General features: G+C 32.2%; 3 protein-coding genes across 7 annotated transcripts; 2 read left to right on the forward strand and 1 right to left on the reverse strand.

The window, feature by feature from the left end:
* Positions 1-1,716: 1,716 nt before the first annotated feature.
* Positions 1,717-6,672, forward strand: LOC106761226 (oxysterol-binding protein-related protein 4C). 3 transcript variants are annotated; one of them, XM_022780472.1, is made up of 8 exons: positions 1,717-1,913; positions 2,689-2,751; positions 2,842-3,003; positions 4,174-4,419; positions 4,752-4,848; positions 5,569-5,863; positions 6,042-6,144; positions 6,282-6,672. In XM_022780472.1, the coding sequence occupies exons 2-8, from the start codon at positions 2,749-2,751 to the stop codon at positions 6,528-6,530; spliced, it is 1,155 nt and encodes a 384-aa protein (XP_022636193.1). In that variant the 5' UTR covers positions 1,717-1,913; positions 2,689-2,748; the 3' UTR covers positions 6,531-6,672. The 3 variants fall into 3 exon arrangements, with proteins under 3 accessions (XP_022636193.1, XP_014500240.1, XP_014500239.1); XM_014644754.2 differs by lacking the exon at positions 2,689-2,751 and having other exon boundaries at positions 1,719-1,913; XM_014644753.2 differs by lacking the exons at positions 1,717-1,913; positions 2,689-2,751 and having other exon boundaries at positions 2,833-3,003.
* Positions 6,673-8,750: 2,078 nt separating this feature from the next.
* On the reverse strand, positions 8,751-9,691 carry LOC106761726. The gene has a single exon (XM_014645296.2). The coding sequence runs from the start codon at positions 9,407-9,409 to the stop codon at positions 8,897-8,899; it is 513 nt and encodes a 170-aa protein (XP_014500782.1). The 5' UTR covers positions 9,410-9,691; the 3' UTR covers positions 8,751-8,896.
* Positions 9,692-14,686: 4,995 nt separating this feature from the next.
* LOC106762580 (pentatricopeptide repeat-containing protein At5g57250, mitochondrial) lies at positions 14,687-21,869 on the forward strand. 3 transcript variants are annotated; one of them, XM_014646574.2, is made up of 4 exons: positions 14,687-18,265; positions 19,324-19,495; positions 21,206-21,364; positions 21,542-21,869. In XM_014646574.2, exon 1 carries the CDS (start codon positions 14,981-14,983, stop codon positions 18,173-18,175), a length of 3,195 nt encoding a protein of 1,064 aa, XP_014502060.1. In that variant the 5' UTR covers positions 14,687-14,980; the 3' UTR covers positions 18,176-18,265; positions 19,324-19,495; positions 21,206-21,364; positions 21,542-21,869. The 3 variants fall into 3 exon arrangements, with proteins under 3 accessions (XP_014502060.1, XP_014502059.1, XP_014502061.1); XM_014646573.2 differs by having other exon boundaries at positions 21,206-21,869; XM_014646575.2 differs by having other exon boundaries at positions 21,225-21,869.
* Positions 21,870-22,248: the final 379 nt, after the last annotated feature.

Raw genomic sequence — 22,248 nt, forward strand, 5'->3', positions numbered from 1 at the left:
AGTTTTTTCAAAATGGACTATTTATCCCTCTGTTAGAGGTGTTTTAAATTAGAAGATTTTACAGACATTTTTAGAGCAGAGGAATCTGAAATATGACTTGCTTTTGCCTCTTTTCCAGGAAAGAGATTTTCACACCAATGTACTTCTTCTTGGCACGGAAGCCTAAACAGTAACTAAGCTGGTTGTACAAATAGGTTGCTGTTGTTTACAAAGATTTTGGTTGGGTGAATCGGTTGTTTTTTTCTCTGTGGAGAAGACGAAGTTAATAGGTGAGAAATTTTTTTTTTAATGGAAATTTTTTATGGTAAGAATTTACTTTTCCACGTGTAATTAACACATAATCCATTTAATTTAATACATAATGCCACAGATATAAAATTATTTACAGATCAACACAGTGCCAACGACGTTAGTCATTAATTAACGAGAGGGTTTAATTGCCTCAAATTTACAAATATTAGGATGCAATTGGAAAAAAAAAAACATGAGGACCTAATTGAGAATGAGGAACAAATATGAAGACTAAAACATATATTTAACCAAAAATATACAAATGTGAAAGAAACTCATCTTTACAAAAAATTATTAAGAATTTAAATATAAATTTAGTTTATTATAATAAATATGAGAAAATTCAACATCTTATAAGAAAATGTTCATATTCATAAATTTATTGTCTTAAAATTTTGAATTAAAAATAATATCTTAAACTCGTGTCATGTTAATGTGAAATTTCATATAAACATACATATAGAAAAAAACAATAACAAAATGAAGAAAATGAAACTTTTTAATTGATTAATTGATATTATAAAATAGAATGAAAATCTACAAAAGCTTTAAAATTGTCCAATGCAACAAGACTTCGATCATCAACTAATATAACACGTACATAAATATTTCGACGTGTTACAACTGATATATATGACGCGTTTAAGTTTTTATATTAACATTCTCAACGTGTCTTTATTTTAGTTTAACCTTATGAATGAACGGAACATTAATTAGATGTATTGTTTGATTATAAATAAATCCTCATCTCTTTGTTTATTCTTACTAATCACAAAAAAAAAGTTTGCTAGAAGCACTATCTAATTTTTCTCTTTTCTTTATTAACTTTTTTGTAAGAACGTAATTAATTTCGTATGCTTTAAGTATTCAATCATGCGTTTAGGTTTAATATTGTTTGCTTAGAAGGTTCATTTCATTTCATGATATACCATATAACGCGTAGAATTCTTTTGACTTTTTCGATGTTTTAAATATTCATAATAGTACTTTAACATATTCTTTTCTTTCTTTATTTTCTCCCCGTGTATGATGGATCAATCATTTGCAAGATTTTTCTTTTATTGTATTTGATGACACTTTCTATCGTTACACACTCTATATAAAAATGTAAAAAAGAAAAAATGACGCATACCAATCTCGATTTTCTAAATTATCTTTAGTGGTTATTTTGTTAAAAAGGCAATGATAAATCCCATTAAGAAACTCTCGGAAACCATAATTTTACTGATATTTAATTATAATTACGAGGATATACTTAACTAATTAACTAAAAAGATGTATAATTATTAAAAACAAATCAAGTATTTAAAGAAAAGACAAACCCCACAAAAGGAAAACAAGTAATGACAAATAACGTATGCATCATGTGTGAACTGATATTGCAAACATTTTATATTATAAAAATAGAAAAAGACAACCTTGCACACATATATATATAACTCACTCCATCCATTGCATCTTCTATTGGCTATCTCTATAAACACCATTTTTTTTCTTAATTTCAACACCAAAACCAAAGTACTTCACACTCTCCTTAACATCTTCAAATCTACCCTTACTTCTCATCACATCCTTTTGCCATTGTTCTTCACTCAAGCTCTTTCTTCTTCAACATAAACATGGTATGTTCTTTAGTCTCCTGCTTTAGTTTGTGTTCTCATAAGCATAAGTTTCTCTGTCATACATACGTTTCTCTTTTGTTTCATATGTTTTCTTTTCTGCATAAGTTTTTTTTTTTTTTTCATTGGAAAAATCTTCTTTTTACGCCGATTAAACAAGGCTTGTAGAACCGACATGCCCACTAAAAAATTTGAACTTTCTGCATGATAAGTTTCTTTCTTCTTCACAAGTGTGAATGATCTGCGTGGTGGTGAAAATCTCTCTGATGTTTCTGCTTTTCGGATTCTGAAGGTGGTTTAGTGTTTGAAGGGTCGAATGAGTGGTATTCCGAGGCATGCAATTTCACCGCTAATCACAGATTCTCAGTTTCTTGTCTTATAAAGTTAATCCATCTTTATCATTACAAAATTAATGTAACAGTTCCTTGTGTGGACAGAATATTTTACAATAATATATACAATGATTCTCTTTTCAAGCATGCATGTGAATGAGGAAAAGGAAAACAAAAAGTTGATGCTGTTTAATTTATTGTTCCTTAGTTCACGGGCAAAGTGCATCGGAACCTGTCAATTTTGAGTTGGCAACAACCCTTTGGTTGAGAGTGTTTTGATTGGCTAAAGAAGAATTCTATTGCTTTTGTGAAACCTCAAAAAACAAGTTCGATATGTTTGCAGAACAATGTTTAGACCTTTCCATAAAAAAAATCGAAATTTTAGAACATCTGGTGTCGGGTCAAACTTTGTAGACTTAGATTTGGACTGTATTTGCAATTTGCAGGCCCAGACTGCATTGTGGTCACCGTTGCTTTTACTTTGCATAAATTAAGAATATTCAAGAATGGTAACGTGCAATGCACAAACACCTGTTTATGGCAATATTGTTGTAACCCTTTCCGCGTTTGGTAAAATAAGAATGTGAAAAATGGTGCAGGTTAAGATGAAAGAGGAAAAAGAGAGGAAAATTGTACTCACAAAGCCATTAACAATAGACAGTGAATCTAATTCAGACGCGTATAAAGCCCCTAATCTTATGCAACGAATGCTCAGTTTATTCAAGAATGTACGCCCCGGTTCTGACCTCACACGCTTTCAGGTACTACTTCACTTTCTTTCATGTCTTTTTCTTCTTTGTTCTTATTCCATTTCCACTTTCATCACACATTTGCACTATCTTATCACTTTCCAACTTCAAACAATTACTAACTATTCAAAGTAGTTTTGGTAATCTACCTTTAATATAATTTTTTTAGTATGTTTTTCCATTCGTGAAAGTTAAGAAATTCAATCTTAAACTCACTTCACACCCTTTCAGGTACTTTACTTAAATTTTTTTAACAGAAAGTCTCACTCAATTTCATAAATCGAAATACCCTTATGCTTATAATGAGGATTAGACACATCGATGATGAGAAAAAGAGAGAAAGCTCGATGGCAGGTGGTTCGATATATTCAACAACACTAGTTAGGATAGACTTTGATAAGCTCCAAGAACATCCTAATTTAATTTTAAGTCCATCATTTTATAAAATCAGTTTATAAGGTAAGATTTATATCTATTTATATATTATAGTTTAATAGGAAGTGCATATGTATCAAGTTGGAAATTTGATAAATTGGGATATTAAAGTTGATGTGCATTTATGGCTTACGAGAGCCTGAGCGATACCTTCTGGGACCAAATAATGTCCCCACTTGGCAACTACACAGTAATGATCACGACTTATGATATTGAAAATAATGTGAAGTCTGGTTTGTTTTTGTGATTTTTCTTCAAGTAAACACAATTGCTATTTCTTCTTATTATCAGCACGTAAGTCAGAGATTGTTCTACAGTGTTAAATTCCTGTTCTATTAATGTAGATAGAAAGAAAAAGTGTGATAAATAGTACATTATTTGACTTACATTCAGTTATTGTACTTCAATTTTCACCAATTCTAACTTAATTTTTGTTAGTTGAATTGACATTCTTGAATTCATTTCAGAGCAGCAACCATTGGAAGGTGATGTATATCGAGTAATCTTGAGATGTTTGACATATTATTTGTTAATAAAAATTTGTTAAGTAAAAATATATTTTACTCTTTGAAATACATGAAATGCAAATATTGTATACACTACGCCAAGTGTAGCTTAGGTTTTGTGAAAGTTAACTCGTTTCTGAAAGAAATTTTGGGAAGAATTACATTTGATTGGTCTATTAACTGGTGTAATTTGAGTCACCATGTTACAGAGAATGATGAAAATCTTTTACCATGATTGTAGCTGCCACCACTATTCAACTTACCGAAGTCACAACTTCAGTGCTATGGTGAATCTGTGTATTGCACAGGTTCAGACTTGCTAAGTATGTGCAACAATGGAGAGAGTCCGATTGACAGGTTCATATCTGTTGTAGCATGGACCATATCTACCACTCGCCCTGTGACTTTTGGGGTTGCGCCTTATAATCCAATTCTTGGTGAGACACACCATGTTTCAAAGGGAAACCTTAATGTGTTATTGGAGCAGGTACATGCTTCTCATCTCCTCATTTGCATATTTCTTCCTAGTATTATGACTGAAGGCTTACTTACGTTTGGTCACAATGCTAAGACTGGCTCATTCTGAATTTTTATGAAGTAATGTTATTCATAAACAAATTCTGCATCCGTTTTTTTCTCTGTTGATCATATCAACTATCAATTGTTATACAAATTGTACAAATGCAGTTTCTCCTGATCTCTATATTGGTGGCTTTTTGATTAGTTAATATGAACTTGAAACGTAATTTTTGGGTTGGTTCCCTTTCTTGATATCTTCGTACTTAATTAAATTCTGGGTTTACTTCTTCTTGTGTGCAGATTTCACATCACCCTCCAGTAGCTGCTCTCCATGCAACTGATGAGAAGGAAAACATTGAAATGATATGGTGCCAGCGACCTGATCCAAAGTTTAATGGTATTTCACTATATTGAACTTTTCTAGACTATTATCCATTTCAAAAATAAACTTTCAAATGTTTGCTCAAAAATTTTCACCTATGTGTGATTGGTGTTCCAAAGATTTGTGATTCTGATTAATTGATTAAATAAAACTGTGACCAGACGTCAACAAAGAATCATTACTGAGGACATATTCTTCATATTATCAATCAGATGTCAACAGGGGAAATCTAAGAATCAGTGGTTCTAGACACACTTATTAGCACTCCTTCATATTAAGTTGTTGATTTTATAGTTTCCAGTACCAAGGAAACTTCCATGCTGACAAAATTATTAGGAACTCAGTGTCAGTGTTTATCTAACCCTTTATAGATCTTTCTGATTTTGAAACCAGAAGTGTGCATCACAATTTGAATTCTTGGATTGCTTAAATTCTTCACAAAGGATAATTATAATAAGGTTCAAATTGTTTAAACTTTTCAACAAGTACTTTCAGAAAATGAAGAAAAAAAAAATCAAACTTTCTCAAAATTAAAATTTCAACATTTTAGAAAAAGCTTCCTCGTTTGACATCTCATCAATAAGATGAGGAACATGATTTGATTTTAATTTGTGGGAGGAAAGAATATTCAGACAGACCTGAGCAAGTCAGTTTCAACTTTCATGTTCTAAATGTATCCTCTGACAGCAAAGACTTACAAATTTTTATGTCTGTGTCTGCAAATTAAACATACAGGCACATCAGTTGAAGCTAAAGTGCATGGTATTCGGCAGCTGAAGCTTCTCAATCATGGTGAAACATATGAAACGAATTGCCCTCACCTTTTACTTAGAATTTTTCCAGTTACTTCGGCTGATTGGTGTGGCACAGTTACCATCCGGTGCCAAGAGACAGGCATAGTGGCTGAGTTATCCTACAGATCAAATAGTTCCTTTCTAGGAATTGGAGGGAATCATAGAGTGATCAAAGGAAAGATCCTTGACTCTTCATCATTAAAAGTTTTGTATGAAGTTGATGGTCATTGGGATAGGTATTATATTCCTCCTAAACACATATTAGAACTTTCACTTGTTTTTCAAATCGTATCTAGTATAAGTATATAAAGTGTATAGTATCTAGTAACTTATTCACTAGTTACATGGCTGTGTTATTTTCAAGAATGGTACTTTTCAACCAAGGTGCATGTTCTTATCCCTTTTGTTATGCAGGGTTGTAAAATTGAAGGATACAAATAATAAGGAAGTAAGAGTAATATATGATGCAAAGGAAGTTCTGTCATGTCTGGAAACTCCAAAACTCAAGGATTCGGAGGTACTAAAAATTCTACTCTCTACACGTCATTCTATACTCAATGTGTATGCACATCAAACAATCAAACTTTATGTTCAAATAGTGAGTGTGTTGTGTCATGTTTTCCTGATTTTGACATGAGATTTTATGTTCATCAGAGTGTGTGGCCAACTGAATCAGCTCATGTTTGGGGAGAACTGAGTGAAGCCATATTGAGGAAGGACTGGGAGAAAGCAAGAGAAGCAAAGCAAGAAATTGAGGAAAGACAAAGGAAGCTCTTGAAAGAAAGAGAGTCAAAAGGAGAAACATGGGTTTCTAAGCATTTTGTAGTATCTAACAACAAAGAAGGGTGGGAATGTTCACCTATTCAAAACACTGTACCAGCTGCCCCCATCACAGCACAATAATTGTTACTGTTCACTACTCAAAAGCATTGAAATACATTTTAGAAGAGAATGTTCATTGAAGAATTTAATTGTTGAAATTTACATGTATATAAGTTATCTAATATGAGAAATAAATTATCTAGTAAGGAAGAGTTTGATAAAAAAAAAAAAAAAAAGATAAGAGCTTTTAGGAATTCAAGATTGAAAATGTTGGTTATCTATGTTTGGTTTATGTTTTAAAGTTAACATTATTAGAAAACTAAGAAATGTTTTTAAATGAAGTTTTTCAGAGAAATGTTCGAATAAAAGAGATAAGAATCTAATTTTTTTCAATTTTTAAAATATTAATAGATAAACATATAATATGAAATTCTTATTATTAGATAAGAATAAATTATTTTGTAAAAAATATCACATTACATTTAAATTCTCAAGAAACTTATATATAAATCTTTCAATAAGTATTTATGACAAATCAAAAAAATTTAATCGTTCACGCATTAAAAAAAAAACTCTCTTTGTATAGTGTAAATGTTTATGATGGTACATATATAATATAAAATATTGGTTTTCGTGATAATTATTTTAAAAATTATGTTTAAATTTTTTTTATTTGATTAACAACTATACTACTTACACTGAACATTTTTTATTTTCATAACCATAAGAAAGTCCCACTTTTTTATGTTTTCAGCATTGGAAAGTTATATTTTGACACCAACCAATACAAATACATTTATTACTTCAAAATATTAATATTTTAATTATAATTTTATTTTTAAATTTAAAATATTAAGTATACAGTATATATTATTAAAAATAAGTTGTAATTTTTTTAAGCAATAATAAGTGTATGAGGTTTTTCAATCCATCCGAAACAATAGATACTCCTAGATGAAACCTTGTTACTTTTGACAATAACTAGATCTTTTTCAACACTTGTTTTGACAATAAAGGAGAAGGAATATAAACTCTCCTTTAACAGTAGTGTTTGTATATGGAGGAAACAAAAAGGTTTTTTGTGATTCTTACTCCTTAGTCCTCGACTTGGTTGAATCATTCTACATTAGTCAAACCTCCCTTTCCTTGGATTTGGGAAGATCATCGATTCATCTTCATTGAAGATTGTACATGAAGTTCTGTATGATGCAAAAAGAGGTAGTTTCAGGGCTTCAGGCTCCTACTTGAAGGATGCGGACGTTATATATGAGTGTATTTTCGTGTGCACATTGTTCTTCTCATTCTCACTTAAAGAGGTTATTTTCATGTGTACACTTTAAGTTCTTACAGAAATCCAAGCACGATACTGTAAAAGAAATTTTACTTTAAACCAATCAAAGCAACTTTTGCTTCCCTTCTCACAGATTTAGATTGCTCTAGTTCCAATTAAAATATAGAGTTCAAAAATGCAAAGGGAAATCATGCTGTTTTATTTTCATGCATATGTCAGCTCAATAACAAAGCACAATATGCATGAGTTGGCATGTGTTCTTGAGTTCAACCTAGATTTTGTTGTGTATATTTTTAATCAGAGTGTGTTGCCAACTGAATCAGCTCTTATATGGAGTTAATTGAGCCAAGCCATCCTAAGCAAAGACTGGGAAAAAGCAAGAGAATCAAAGAAAGCTGTGGAGGAAAGACAAAGGGAGCAATTGAGAAAGTGAGAAACTGATGTTCCTTAACATTTGATTCTGTCTCAATGCAAAGAAGTGATCTGGGACTGTTTTACCTATTCAAAAGTGGGTCCCATCATCTCCTTGTAACCTTGTAATTTGCCGTTTTGTTTATATTAGCCACCATTCCCACTACTACATTATTAGTACTATTTTATAAAAGTAGCCATGTGAGAGTTTTTGCCAAAGTCACAATTAGCTTGGCCAACCTTCCTGAAAACAAGAACAAAGAAAAGTCTATCTGATATTGCACACATCCCTTATTGGATTGGTGTTCAGAAGAAAGAAATTATGTCTATGATACAAGTTTTGCTACCTGACTCAACAAAAATTGAGTTTGATCCTTTTTCTTTCCCTTCAATCAGACAACCAAATTATAGTATCAGTTTCTAAAAAAGTTATAAATTCTGTATTGTGTTGTATTATATCCTAATTTGCAATACACTACCAGAGATTTCTCTTCATCTGATTGCTCCATTAATTTTAATTGCAAGACACATTTTCAGTAATCAAAGATTGTGTATGAATTCTGCAAACTGAAATATCAAGTTCTTAATAATTTGGATCATAAATACAAAGAAGAATTATACACAAGAAAATTTCATGCGTAACCGTCTCAAATTTCAATTTTTTCCCTTGTCAGAAGATAATCAAACCAACTAACATGTGTCTTCTTCCTTCCTAGTTTTACCTCAATTCAAGGTCTTTCAAACATCAAATATGTTCTTGCAAATCTGATTCACTTCTCCGATTGAAAGACTTCTCTCTGATGGTGTCCAAGATAGGTTTCCAAGGCTGCACTCTACATGGACTTCGTTCAACCACACCAAGCCTCCCAGGACTCCTTGAAGGCGAACTCCAAACATCGTTCAACCCTTGTTGGCTTGAGAAAGGACCATCTTTGAGGGAAGACCCTTTGCTGGTTTTTGCTATTGCAGTGAGCCTCTTTGCAAGGGAAGCCAAATCCACAGGAGAAACATCAGCTTGAAGGATTGAGTATGGTAGCATGAAGTAGACATTCCCAGGTTGAAGTTCTGTGTCTCCATTCAATGGTTTTGAGCAAGGTGAAAGAAGCTGAAGTGAGGTACAAACAAAGTGCTTCTGAGAGGTGCCAGTGAGTTGGCTCACAGAAATTGGCTTCTCAAAATCCTCCACATATCCACTGAGATGAACCAAACGGACATTGTTGGTTGTGGAGGATGGTTTGGAAGAAAAACAGGCTCCCATATGTGACTCTTTCTTGGTAGATGATGATGCAGAATGAAAGGGTAAAGCTAACTACTAAGTTTGTACTTATTATGTATGTATGACTAATGTTAATTTACTATATAGTATACACAACTGGGGTTTGATTATTGATGCGTGGAGGGTAATTTTCTAGTATTTTTCTTTTGCCTAAGCAGCCTTTTTGATAAACTGAAATAGACGGTTATTGGTAACCAAAGCAGTGAATTTTCTGACTGATTCCTTGTGTTTATCTTCAACTTCATTCAAGGACTCAAAAGGGTGGCCATTTAATAAAAGTGCTTCTGCATGAAAACACAAGCTGCAGCCTCATGTGGCCAATAAAGGCATTTATACATGTTAGTTTAAGTGAGAAACTCTCTGTGGTATTTTTTCAAACACCATAATTTCTAACCCAACCGTATGAAACGGGTAATTGACCAAATAGACCTGCAAATGCTATCTTGAAGCGTTGAAACATTCAAAACAGAGCCAAATTAGTGACTGTAATCATGCAATTAGAAGTAAACTCAAGAATTAAAAGACTTTAATGGCATAATTAGCATTGGCTTTTGATTTTAGTGTGAGAAGCAATACCAATCACAGCTCTCAGAGAATGTGTTGGTGGGTCCCTTTTATTGGAGAAAAATATACATTCAACAGAAGATTGTAGACTTAGAACACGAGGTCTTGACTGAAGTATTGGAAACGCTAACTTTTTCATTGTGATTTTACAGTGAATGATTGGCCCTTTTGGTTTGATTCTATTAAGTTGGAGTTTTTGTTTCAGGAAAAGATAATTTGTCATGTATAAAATTTTACATTAATTTGAAACTATTCTTTTTATATTTTATATAATTTTTTTAGTAGTAAAATTATAATTATTTTACTTTTATAATGTGTCAAATGTAGATATATCATTCCATTGTTATTTTTTTTATGCTAGGTTGATGCTCACATTTGTTTGGTGTATAATCTTAGTTTGAATGCATTTATTGGGAGAAAATTTTAAACTTTTTTAAAAACGACAATGCTATTTTGATATTGAATTTTTTTAAAGATTATAATATTTTGAGAACATTTTTTTATAACATTTTAACATTATCTATGTGTCATTTTATTATTGGTCCATGTTAGTGTTTATGATTATTATTATTGATTGTATAGTAATTTTGGACCGGTCACAGAATGACACGTGAATGGTGTTAAAATGTTGTCAAAATATCATTTTTTTTTAATATCCATTTAACATTATGTCTCATTTTTTTATATAAATAACTCATTTTACATGTAAACTTTATTATTGATTTATTTTATAAATATAATGTTTTCTTTAAAAAAAATTGTTCTCAATTAAATTGTAAATTATAATGATTTTTTTAATAATAACGTAAAATAGAAAATGAGTTCTTCTTCTTCCATCTCCATGCATCCCAAAATTAATTTAATAACCTTCTGAAAATCTATAAAACCTATGCATACTTAAGAGATTCTTTGACTAAAAATATGTTTGATATTTTAAAGGAAAATGATATTTTAAAAAAACTTTGATTTTTTTCTTCCAAATATGTCCTTGTCTCGGCTTTTTTTAATTTGAAATTGTCCAACTACGTTTTGACACGTGTGCAGTGTCAAAATAGTGTCAAAAATTGGTGTCAAAATATCATTTTCCTATTTTAAAACCAAAATCCTACATCCCTTAAAAAGAACTCCTCTCGCGTCTTTGAAAAGAAACCCTCTTTGTCGTTCGATAACCCTTCCTCATCTCTCATTGTGTGAGCCGTCCTCCTCTATGAGTGCATTTTATCTAGCACAACTCTCTCGATCTGTGGCCTCCACTATGAACTCAATTTCGAAGTCGTTGCTCACCATCTTTGTGGGTCGTGGTCATCTGTCTCGAGGACTGTGTTGGTTGGTTTGATGTTGGTCGTCATCGCCTTCGATGGTGTGCTGGTGTTCAGACCTCCTCTCCACATCTTTGATTTGTGCAGGTTAGTCTTTCTTTCTCTCCTCCTATCCATTATCGTTTCCAGTGTTGTTGCATGTATATATGGATTGCAGTAGAAGTTGGATTGAAGTATCATGACTGAACCGTGGAAATGGGATTGAATCGTTGTTGCTGGATATTTAGATTTATGGTTTAATGGCGTGAATCGAGACTCAAAAACCTTAACTGAAGTTTGAATTACGGTTAAGGTCTACCGCAATTTAAATTGCGGCGGCCCTCAACCGGTGTTCGATCGTCGAGAAGGCTATAATTGAACTTTGATGTTCGATTAAGATTTCTAATTTAAAACTTACTTGTAACAAATTCTTTTGACTTGCAGCCCACAAAACCATTAGCACCAGACCACTGAGACCACCACCAATAGTATACCGGGACTATCACCACAAGGACCACAAATAACAAAAAGAGAGACAAAAAAAAAATAACCAAAGAAAAACTTAACAAAATGTGAGTAAGCTACAATATGTTTCAGAAAATGTGGGGAGTGCAAATATACAAACTGAATTAATTAATTTAGTTGATGAAAATGAAGTAATCATTAATACTATCATTAACTTCCATTAATACCATAGAACCGTGTAAGCAAATGGATATTAAGATAATTATGAAAGTGAAGATGAACATAAGAAGGTAGACGAAGAAGAGCTGGTAGAAAATTCAAATGATATCTTGAAATGAGTGATGTGACTTTTATTGAATGTTATTTAATTTCCTTTTAGAAGAGAAAAGAAATAGGAAAGTTTCATTTTTGTTTGACTATTTCTTGGCTCGTGGATTTTTCTTGGTGGATAATTACTTGTGTCAAAGAAGAAAACTATCACAGATTAATTAATATAAACCTCTTAAAAGTTCATATTTAATCAAACAATCTTGGGAAATTAGTCTACTGTCACTCATTTACAGCTTAATCTTTAAATATTTATTATCAATTTATTAATAAGTAATGTGTGTACTGTGTCAGACACTAAAACTTATATTATCTTGTTCATGTAATATATTATAAATGAAATAATAAATAAATTAAACAGATATAAATTAATAAGTAATATAATATTATATATATATATATATATATATATATATATATATATATATATATATATATATTTTGTTTATTGGCACAATTGAGTTCATTTCTTATTTATAATAAAAAATAATAATGTACGGCTGTCCTTTTGTTTGTTACTTTTGATCTACGTCTCTTGGTTTCTAAATATCTTCCAATTAATGTGATTTAAACTTGTTTAATTACTTTATAAGTTCATTATCAATATTTTAATAAAATTATTATTTATTCTAATGTATTTTCTTCATACAATCACTGTGTATTTTTAGTTTTCAATGACATATTGAATTTTTATATATATAGTAAAAAACAAGAGTTTAAAGTTAAATAAAATCGAAAAATACATTTACGTCTACAAGATCAATGTATATACAGGGAGGAACACGCATTAATGCTACCTTAAACCAATTTTTATAGCTCTATAAACCAATATAAATTAATGCTGCCTTAAAAATCATTCTAAAATTAAAGAAAAAAAAATGTGGTTTTCGAACTTAAATTTGTAAGCTTTTTCCTTCATTTACCTTGTAATATAATTTCAAATTTTGATAAATTTAAGTTTTTTTAATTAATAATGTAGTTTTTATATTTAAATTTTTTATTTGTTTTTATTCTTATATTTTGTTTTAAACTCAATTGTTATTTTTGTAAAAGAATTCAACGTGTCTTTTTCTCTTTTTAAATTAATCTTAACATTATTTAAAAGTGTCATTTGTCAAAATTTAAGTTTGTTAGATGTGAAAATTCACTTAACTTTTGTTTTCATATTTCTTTTATTTATTTTTACAAATGATATTTTCTAAATAAAAAATTTCTAAATTTTAATGTTACAGATTTATAGTTTGACACGTTATACTTTCAATTTATGTCATTCAATATAAAAAAAATTATAAAAGTAAAAATTTAATTAACTTTTTTAAAAGACCTATCCATGAACTTTTTTTTTTCTTCTTAAGTTGGAAATCGATTTTGTAAAAAGTGGTTTTTGTTTAAGATACTTTCAGTGGCTGTTGATAAGTTTTACTTAGTTAGCCTGGTGAAATTGTTGTGTGCAAATAAGACAAATCTTGAAAAAATACTCACCTTAAAATCTATTCTTCTGGGTCAATAAAAGAATCAAAATTCAACTACTCTATACGTGATTTTTGGTGTATACAAAATCAATTTTCAACATCCAAATTATTTTCCAGTTAATGCGTAAAATGCAATATTAATGCCTAAAATTCATAACAGATATTAAAGTTATTAAAAATGAATTTTAAGTCGAACCAGTTTGTAAGAGAATTACATTTACTTATACTTATATACTAGGAATTGGTTTTATCTTTTGCACTTTTAATAAAAGTTATAAATATATAAAAACTTAATGTATGTAATATTAAAATAATTGTCTACATAAATAATTAAAGATAATATCGTGTCGTGGTTGAAAAGATGATGAAATTGGGAATAGTTAGATTTTGCATTGGAAAAACATTGATTGGAGTGTGGGATGTTATTACCATATAATAATGTTTCAAATGTGTGATTTTCTTACCTTATAGTTTTGAATATTCTAACATGCACCAAAGTTTCACATTATTTTATTTTTTCTCTTTTAAAAAGATTATATATGAACTTACTTTGTAAGAGTTTACACATTAACACGTTTCTTATATTTGGTAAAAGAGAGTTGTGAGACTTATGTGTAAGGAGTTCAAACAATAATTGTGAAAAATTTAAATACATATATGGATAGATAGATAGATAAGTCATACTTTCATAAGAAGAAGAAAATGTAATTTTAAGCATAAGTTTAGTATTAACTTTTAAATTTTAGGTTGAAGTCATAATTTGTAATACAATTTTAATTTTTAGAATTTATTTAAAAATCATATTTGACACAAGTGTAAACTAAATAGTGCTTTAGCACTATTTAAAAGCATGAATTCACGTTAACTTATTTTTAAAAAACAATAATCATGCTTCTAAGTATAATTTAAACAAAAAACATTTTCAATAAATACTCATCATCGGAGACGAAAATATATATTAAAAAAAACTTGTTACTAAAATTTTTAAAAAAGTTTAATACTCAAAGTGCGAAAACAAATACATTTAACAATTAAAAACTGAGTTATATTTCATAATTACTTTTGAGAGCAAGTTTTTCTATCTCCTCTTTCTTCTTCTTCTTTCCCTGCAGCAGTAGTGTGGTGCACTGATGAAGGGTATTTTGATCTTTTTCATATCAATGTAGAGATGCAGTTAATAATCGTGGAAGTGCAGGAAGCAATGTCCTTCCAAAATGCAAGAGTATATGTAGCCCAATTGTATCCAGTGATCGGCCAGCCCAATTGAAGTGGGAGGGAGCACCCCTCTGATCATGTCACTCTCTCTGCTCCAATTCAGTCTCGAACTGAAGAGAATCTGACCGAAGGAAGTAGCATTTCAATTTTCATCCAATGTTGGAACAACAACTACGTTGTTTTTGAAATCCAAGCGTTGTCTTTTCCCTTCTATGTTGTTCCACCCACGACCTTGGTCCCTCCAAACCTTGCTCAAGCGTGGCTTCACCCCCACTCCCAAACCCATCAACCGCTTCCTTCTTTTCCTCTTCCACCTCCAAAAGTTCAACCTAATAACCCACTTCTTCTCTCAGCTGCAAACCAACAACGCCCCCACCAACCCCCGAACCCTCTCCCTCCTCACATGGGCACTCCTCAAATCCCACAATTTCGAACAGGCAGAAAAATTCATGCACACTCACTTGAAAATCACTCACCCCTTCATGTGGGACACCCTCATCCAAGGCCTCTGTGCCCAACGCCACGACCCTGAGAAAGCTCTCTCCGTTTTGCGGCGTTGTGTGAGGGACCGTGCTGTAGTTCCTTCTTCTTTCACCTTTTGTTTTATAGTCCATGAATTGAGCTCAAAGGGGCTGATGGGTATGGCCGTTGAGGTGCTGGAGTTGATGGCTGAGGATGGAGTTAGGTACCCTTTTGATGATTTTGTGTGTAGTTCCGTGATTTCTGGGTATTGTAGGGTTGGAAAACCGGAACTTGGGGTGGATTTTTTTAAGAGAGTCACTGATTGTGGCGGGTTTAGGCCCAATGTGGTGACGTGCACGGCTCTTGTGATGGCTCTTTGTAAGATGGGGAGGGTTGGAGAAGTATGTGGTTTGGTCCAGTGGATGGAGAAGGAAGGGTTGGCATTGGATGTTGTTTTGTATAGTGCTTGGGCTTGTGGATATGTTGAGGAGAGGGTTTTGGTTGAGGTTTTAAGGAGGATGAGGGAAATGGAGGAGAAGGGTATAGGCCATGATTGTGTGAGTTATACTGTGCTTGTAGATGGGTTCTCCAAGCTAGGTGATGTGGAGAAGTCGTTTACTTTCTTGGCCAAGATGATAAAAGAAGGACACAGACCTAATAAAGTCACATACAGTGCAATCATGTCTGCTTATTGTAAGAAGGGTAAGGTGGAGGAAGCGTTCGTTGTTTTCGAAAGCATGAAAGAATTAGGAATTGAAATGGATGAATATGTGTTTGTGATTTTGATTGATGGGTTTGGAAAGAGAGGGGATTTCAATAAGGTGTTTAGTCTGTTTGATGAAATGGAGAGGAGCGAGATCAGCCCTAGTGTTGTTACATACAATGCTGTTATGAATGGTTTATCCAAGCATGGGAGGACAGTCGAGGCGGATGAGTTATCGAAAAATGTTGCTGCAGATGTGATTACATACAGCACACTTTTGCATGGGTATACTGAAGAAGAGAACATTCCCGGGATTTTGCAGACAAAGAAGCGAATAGAAGAATCTGGGATAGCTATGGATGTTGTGATGTGTAATGTACTGATCAAAGCACTGTTTATGATGGGGGCTTTTGAAGATGTTCATGCACTTTACAGAGGAATGTCTGAAATGGATCTGGTTCCAAATTCAGTGACTTACTGCACAATGATTGATGGCTATTGCAAGGTAGGTAGAATTGACGAGGCACTTGAGGTATTTGATGAATTTAGAAAGACTTCAATCTTGTCACAGGCGTGCTACAATAGTATTATTAATGGCCTTTGCAAGAATGGTATGGCAGAAATGGCCATTGATGCATTACTTGAACTCCATAACTCAGGTCTCGAGTTGAATATAGGTACATTTAGGATGTTAATGAATACAATATTTGAAGAAAACAATACAAAAGAGGCTTTAGATTTTGTTTACAGAATGGATGGTTTGGGACCAGACATATATAGTGCAGTATGTAATTATTCTATCTTTTTATTATGTCAAAGAGGATTACTTGATGATGCAAATCATATGTGCATGATGCTGAAAAAGAGAGGTCAACCTGTCACGGACAAGTCTTATTACTCAATTTTGAGAGGGTATCTTAGTAATGGGAACAGGGAGAAAATTCTGCCCCTTTTGAATAGCTTCCTGAAAGAATATGGTCTAGTTGAACCAACGGTACAAATTATACTCGCATGTTACCTCTGTCTGAAAGATGTCAACCGTGCCCTTCAGTATCTTGGAAAAATGGTGGATAAATCTTTTGCCGACATTTTCCCTGCCTCTATTCTTAAGATTCTCATAAAGGAAGGTAGATCTATAGATGCATATAAGCTTGTCACAGAGACTCAAGATAATTTACTAGTCACATATTTTGATTATGCAATTGTTATTGATGGCTTGTGCAAGGGTGGATATCTCAATAAAGCATTGGATCTCTGTTCCTTTGTTGAAAGGAAGGGGATGAATTTGAACATAGTCATATATAATTCAATCATAAATGGATTGTGCCATGAGGGATGTCTTATTGAAGCATTTCGGCTGTTAGATTCGTTAGAAAAACTTAATTTAGTACCCTCTGAAATAACTTACGCTACAGTAGTTTATGCTCTATGTAGAGAGGGGTTTTTGCTAGATGCAGAGCATATTTTCAGGAAAATGATCCTCAAGGGCTTTCAGCCTAAAGTACAAGTTTACAACTCATTACTTGATGGATTTTCTAAGCTTGGACAATTAGAAAAGGCATTTGAGCTTCTTATTGATATGGAGACAAAATATATCGAGCCTGACAGTTTGACTATTAGTGCTGCAATTAATTGCTATTGCCAAAAGGGTGACATGCAAGGAGCCCTTGAATTCTATTATAAGTTCAAGATGAAATCTGTATCACCTGATTTTTTTGGCTTCTTATATTTGATAAGAGGTCTTTGTTCCAAGGGAAGGATGGAAGAAGCCAGGAGTGTCTTGAGAGAGATGCTCCAATCCAAGCATGTGGCAGAATTGATAAACATAGTCAACAAGGAGGCTGATAGTGAGTCAATAAGTGATTTCCTTACCACTTTGTGTGAGCAAGGAAGGGTTCAAGAAGCTGTTACAGTTCTCAATGAAATTGCCCGTATAATTTTTCCCGTTCAAAAGTTGTCCACTTATAAACGACAAAAGATTTATGAATGGAAGGATTTTGGTTCTAAATGCTCAAGCATTCTACCTTCCTCTTGCAAAAGTGGTTGGAATCTTGGATCTTGTGATGACAAAGATGTAAATAATCTTGCAACAAATAACAGTGATTGTATGACAAGATCCCAGATGCAGGGTTTTGACTTCTATTATTCTAGAATAGCTGCACTTTGTACCAAAGGGGAACTTCAGAAAGCAAATCAATCAGCGAAAGAAATGCTTTCTGATCTGACAGAGTCCATGAACTAAAAGTGTGGGGTAAATAAGGAAAATTCTTTTAGTGCTTGAACTGCTTCCCGTGTGCTGCTGACAAAGAGAGCACATGGATGACACCTACAGGTACATACTTTTTCATTATAGTTAAGCTTCTAAAGTGTCTATCCATGTGTAATGGTTTACAATTCCTTTGGTACTTAACATAATTTATTGGAACTTACCTGAAAGCTTAATGCCACCTTTTAAATTATGTAAATTCTTAACTTCTTTGTTAGACAATTTTGGCATGGCATCTACGTTCTTTACAATTTCCATTCTTGTAATCATGTTTATTGTCTTCTGCACTATTACATATATTGCATGTCATTGCTAGTGTCTATTGGTTTGAGTGCTTTTACCCTTTGTCTTTCAATTTTATTTGGTCAATCTGGTTGTGACTCTTCTGTTCCCAGTCCCCAATGCTTGGAGATATTATGTTTATTACACATATTGTCCAAAGACTTGGGCCTGTACTAATACTGGATCTAATTTTATTACTAAATAAATGGGTGTATTAGTTTATGGTATTGCAATACAATACATGCTTTCGCTGCCAGAAGCTGCCTTTCACTCTTTTCCTCCTTGCCTAGCCCTCAACCTTAAAGCATACCATCAACCTTGATCTGTGTGTCCATGCTCCCAGTAAATCAGTTCCTGGAAGTCAATGAATGTGGCACCCTTTCTGATTTTCCTTAAAGGGTTAATCCTTTCTATAAATGCATAATAGTAATGTGTTTGTAATAATAAAAAATGAGAAATTTCTGTCATGTTCAATGTTCTGGACTATGAAGGGTGGTTGCCGTTCGAGGTTTTTACACAACCCAAAGGCAATTTCCTGCAGTGGTCTCTTTCTCTTTCACATTCCCTTACTATGATTTAGACGAATAAGATTTCCAGTTTCCATTGTAGTAATAACAAGCCAGACAGAGAAGTAATTTTGTAGCCCTCTGTCTTCCTTTTTGCTACAATCAATCCGAAAGGGACAAAAGTCTAAAGGAAGGGGAAACAATATCAGCCTAAAATACATTGCAGAAATAATCATAATTTTTTTATTTTTATAACCTTATGATATTCTTTAGTACGAGGCACGAGACAGTGAAAGCTCATTCAGGGTATTCTTGATATTTGACATGTACATTCAGGGTATCATGCTTTGAGTCACTGGACTGGATCAATGCTGGATCCTGTTTGAAGAGGCAGTTATGTAACATGGTTGATGAACTACCGTCTGTTCTTGCTCCTGTTCTGCACTTTCACCCATAAAGTGACTACCAAGGAACCTGCTGGACTCAAAACTGAGCCACTATAGAAATGGTAATATATATACACCTTTCTCATCTAATTTGGGTTTGTTGCTTCAATTATAGTTCTTTCCAGTAAAGAGATTTATCTACAGAGCAATGATTATGGTAAAGCGCATCTTGTTGATGATAAAATTGAACTTTTTTTTTAATTCCTTTGGTTTCCCCTACAACTATACAATTATTTTATTTTATTTTTACTTTTTTTTTCACTTTATTAAACTGTATATACTTACACTGGATAGGTGATGTAATTAGTTTCATACTCTACTTGTATACCAAAAACATTAAAAGAAGTATTTTTTTTCTTAGGCTCAAAATGAACAGACTGAAACACTTTTCTTTAATTGGTGTAAGTAGTTCTTTCGGTAGATAATTTTCTTTTTGTGAGGGTATGTCATGTCATGATGCATTTTCTGTCTAACTGTTGTTTAGTAGACACTTTTTGTTCATAAAATAAATTATATGGACTCAATAATCATAACATCCTCATAAAATAGGCTTTATTAAACATGGAAAAGAAATAAAATTTTATTAGTTAAGGACGGCAGACAAGGAAACCCAAATACCTGGAAAAATTAGAGAAGACACATTGTATACACACTGCCCAGACTTCTTTTTTCTTTTCATAAACTCAAAAGTTGCATCTTTATGTTTTCTTTCTTCTTTATGCATATAAATTTTGAATTGATGGAAGAAAGGCTAATCCACATTTTGATGAGTGAAACAGAAACTTTGAAGTTTTCTTATGCACTGCCAACTGAATTGTTATTTTATTCTACTTTTTAGTTTTCATTGACTTGAAGATTCTTGTTTTGATTATTATACTTTCTAATTTCTAGCCATTTCATATATTTGTTTTAAGAACCTTGAATCTGAAAGGTTCTTCGCATGGCTTGGAAGAAATTAACCTTTGGCTAAGATTACATATAGTGACGTCTCAGTTTACTCTATAAAATTGTTGTGCATGGAAGTTATGTTGAGAATTTGAACACAAGTAGAGAAAACTGGTTTTTTTCATATCTTTCACGATAAAAAGAATACTGTTTATCTTTATTTTTCTTGAAGCATAGCATTTTGATGAACTACATCTATGAACTTCCTCGGAGGAACTAAATTCAAATTTTCCGAAGGAAATGTGTTTTGAAGCAGCACTTGAACAATGGTTGTGGGTTGTGCTGACAATTTTTTGACAAATGATTTAGACTTAAGGATGGAAGTGATGAAAGAGAGAGAAGTAGATGGAAGAGATGCTAAAAACTGTGTATGGATATGGACTACACTGCAAAGTTCATTTTAAACAGATTGATGACGATAAATACAAATAATTATAGGATATTTTATTTTTACATACATAATATTATGATATGCCTATAAATGATATTCTAATAAGATATTCTTATAACAAAGATCCTAATTAAATAAGAAAATAAATCAAAGTATAAAAGACGAACAAGTCCTAAGAGATCATCGAAGATACTGTACAATATTCTAAGATAGTATCTGAAGATATTTCTTATATTTCTAACAATGTGTGCGTATGCGTGTATTGACTATAAACTTTATGGAAACATATTTTAAATAAAATGACTTTGTGTAACTGCCAAGAGCAGTAAAGGTGTTACAACATGTTGAACATTACACATTACTGATCTGAACAGAGTTTCCACCACTTTGTAGTATTTTTTCCATCTGTGATTGGTTCTACTCTTATGATATACAGCTCATGGTAATACATGTAGGATGGCTGCTAACACAATACTCAGAATACAAGAGCTGTCATAATGTTGTATTTCTAGAAAGAAAGGTGATAAACTGCATGCTAATTTCTGCTTTAGGCCTGGATCGACCAAAGTTACTCCTTCTCTAATGGTTATTGAACGTAAGTGTTTTCCTTTCTGTTCATGCCATAATAAGTAAGCATATTGAGTTGGGTTATTGTTTTTTGTTTTTCTTCCTTTCTTCCCCTCTTTCAACTGAATGATTCTTGATTTGTAGACATTAAATTTTTACCTTATTCTATCTGGCCTTATAGATCTTGATTGTTTTTCCTATTAAGGTTAAGTATTTCTCAGCCAGTTGCATGTAATTGCAAACTGGCTGTGTCTTGAGCCTTTAACGGAGATGGCTGGACTGAGGAGAAAACTGGAGTTAGACGTTGAAAAATGCCTGTCAGGAAGAATGATTTTTGTCATGTCAATAAAAATAGAACTGTAACATTATAGAAAGGTGTGAAAAAGTGTTTTTTGTTGGTGATTGAAAATTAATATTATGTAAGAACAATTATGATGTATTCATAGATAGTTCAAATTTACATGTCAGTCCAGTCACCTACCTAAACTACTTACATTATTCATTTATGGCTTAAATAAGGTTTATAGTTTTAATATGTGGTTAATTTTTGTTTTGAGTACTTAATATAAATATTTGTTTTTTTTTTCTGAGTACATGTTTTAGTTTAAGTCTCTTCTATTAATTGTGAGTTCTCGAGTTTACATGTTATTTAAGTTGAGCACATGTCATACAATTTGTAGTGTTGAGAAATAGTATATATTAAGTCTCTTTTGTTAAGTGTACTAATAAGATATGTCGCCAGATTATGAAAATCATATTGGTTATAAAAATAAGTTGAGGGATTAATTACTGTTTGTGTTTGTTAAGTTGAAAGAACATGTATCATATGATTTGTAGTAATGATATTTATTAAGTTCCTTTTGTCACCAGTACTGACAAAATGCTACTTATGATAGAAAATATATTGAATGT

Source organism: Vigna radiata, chromosome 5 (assembly GCF_000741045.1).
Source record: "Vigna radiata var. radiata cultivar VC1973A chromosome 5, Vradiata_ver6, whole genome shotgun sequence".
NCBI classification, from domain to species: Eukaryota; Viridiplantae; Streptophyta; class Magnoliopsida; order Fabales; family Fabaceae; genus Vigna; species Vigna radiata.

Bases quoted from the DNA above. Each gene is read 5' to 3' on its own strand.
- LOC106761226 (XM_014644753.2), top strand. From the start codon at position 2,833: ATGGTGCAGGTTAAGATGAAAGAGGAAAAAGAGAGGAAAATTGTACTC. The intron at 4,420-4,751 runs GTACATGCTTCT...TCTTGTGTGCAG, and splicing joins TTAATGTGTTATTGGAGCAG to ATTTCACATCACCCTCCAGT. The intron at 5,864-6,041 runs GTATTATATTCC...TTTGTTATGCAG, and splicing joins GTTGATGGTCATTGGGATAG to GGTTGTAAAATTGAAGGATA.
- LOC106761726 (XM_014645296.2), bottom strand. From the start codon at position 9,409: ATGGGAGCCTGTTTTTCTTCCAAACCATCCTCCACAACCAACAATGTC.
- LOC106762580 (XM_014646573.2), top strand. From the start codon at position 14,981: ATGTTGTTCCACCCACGACCTTGGTCCCTCCAAACCTTGCTCAAGCGT.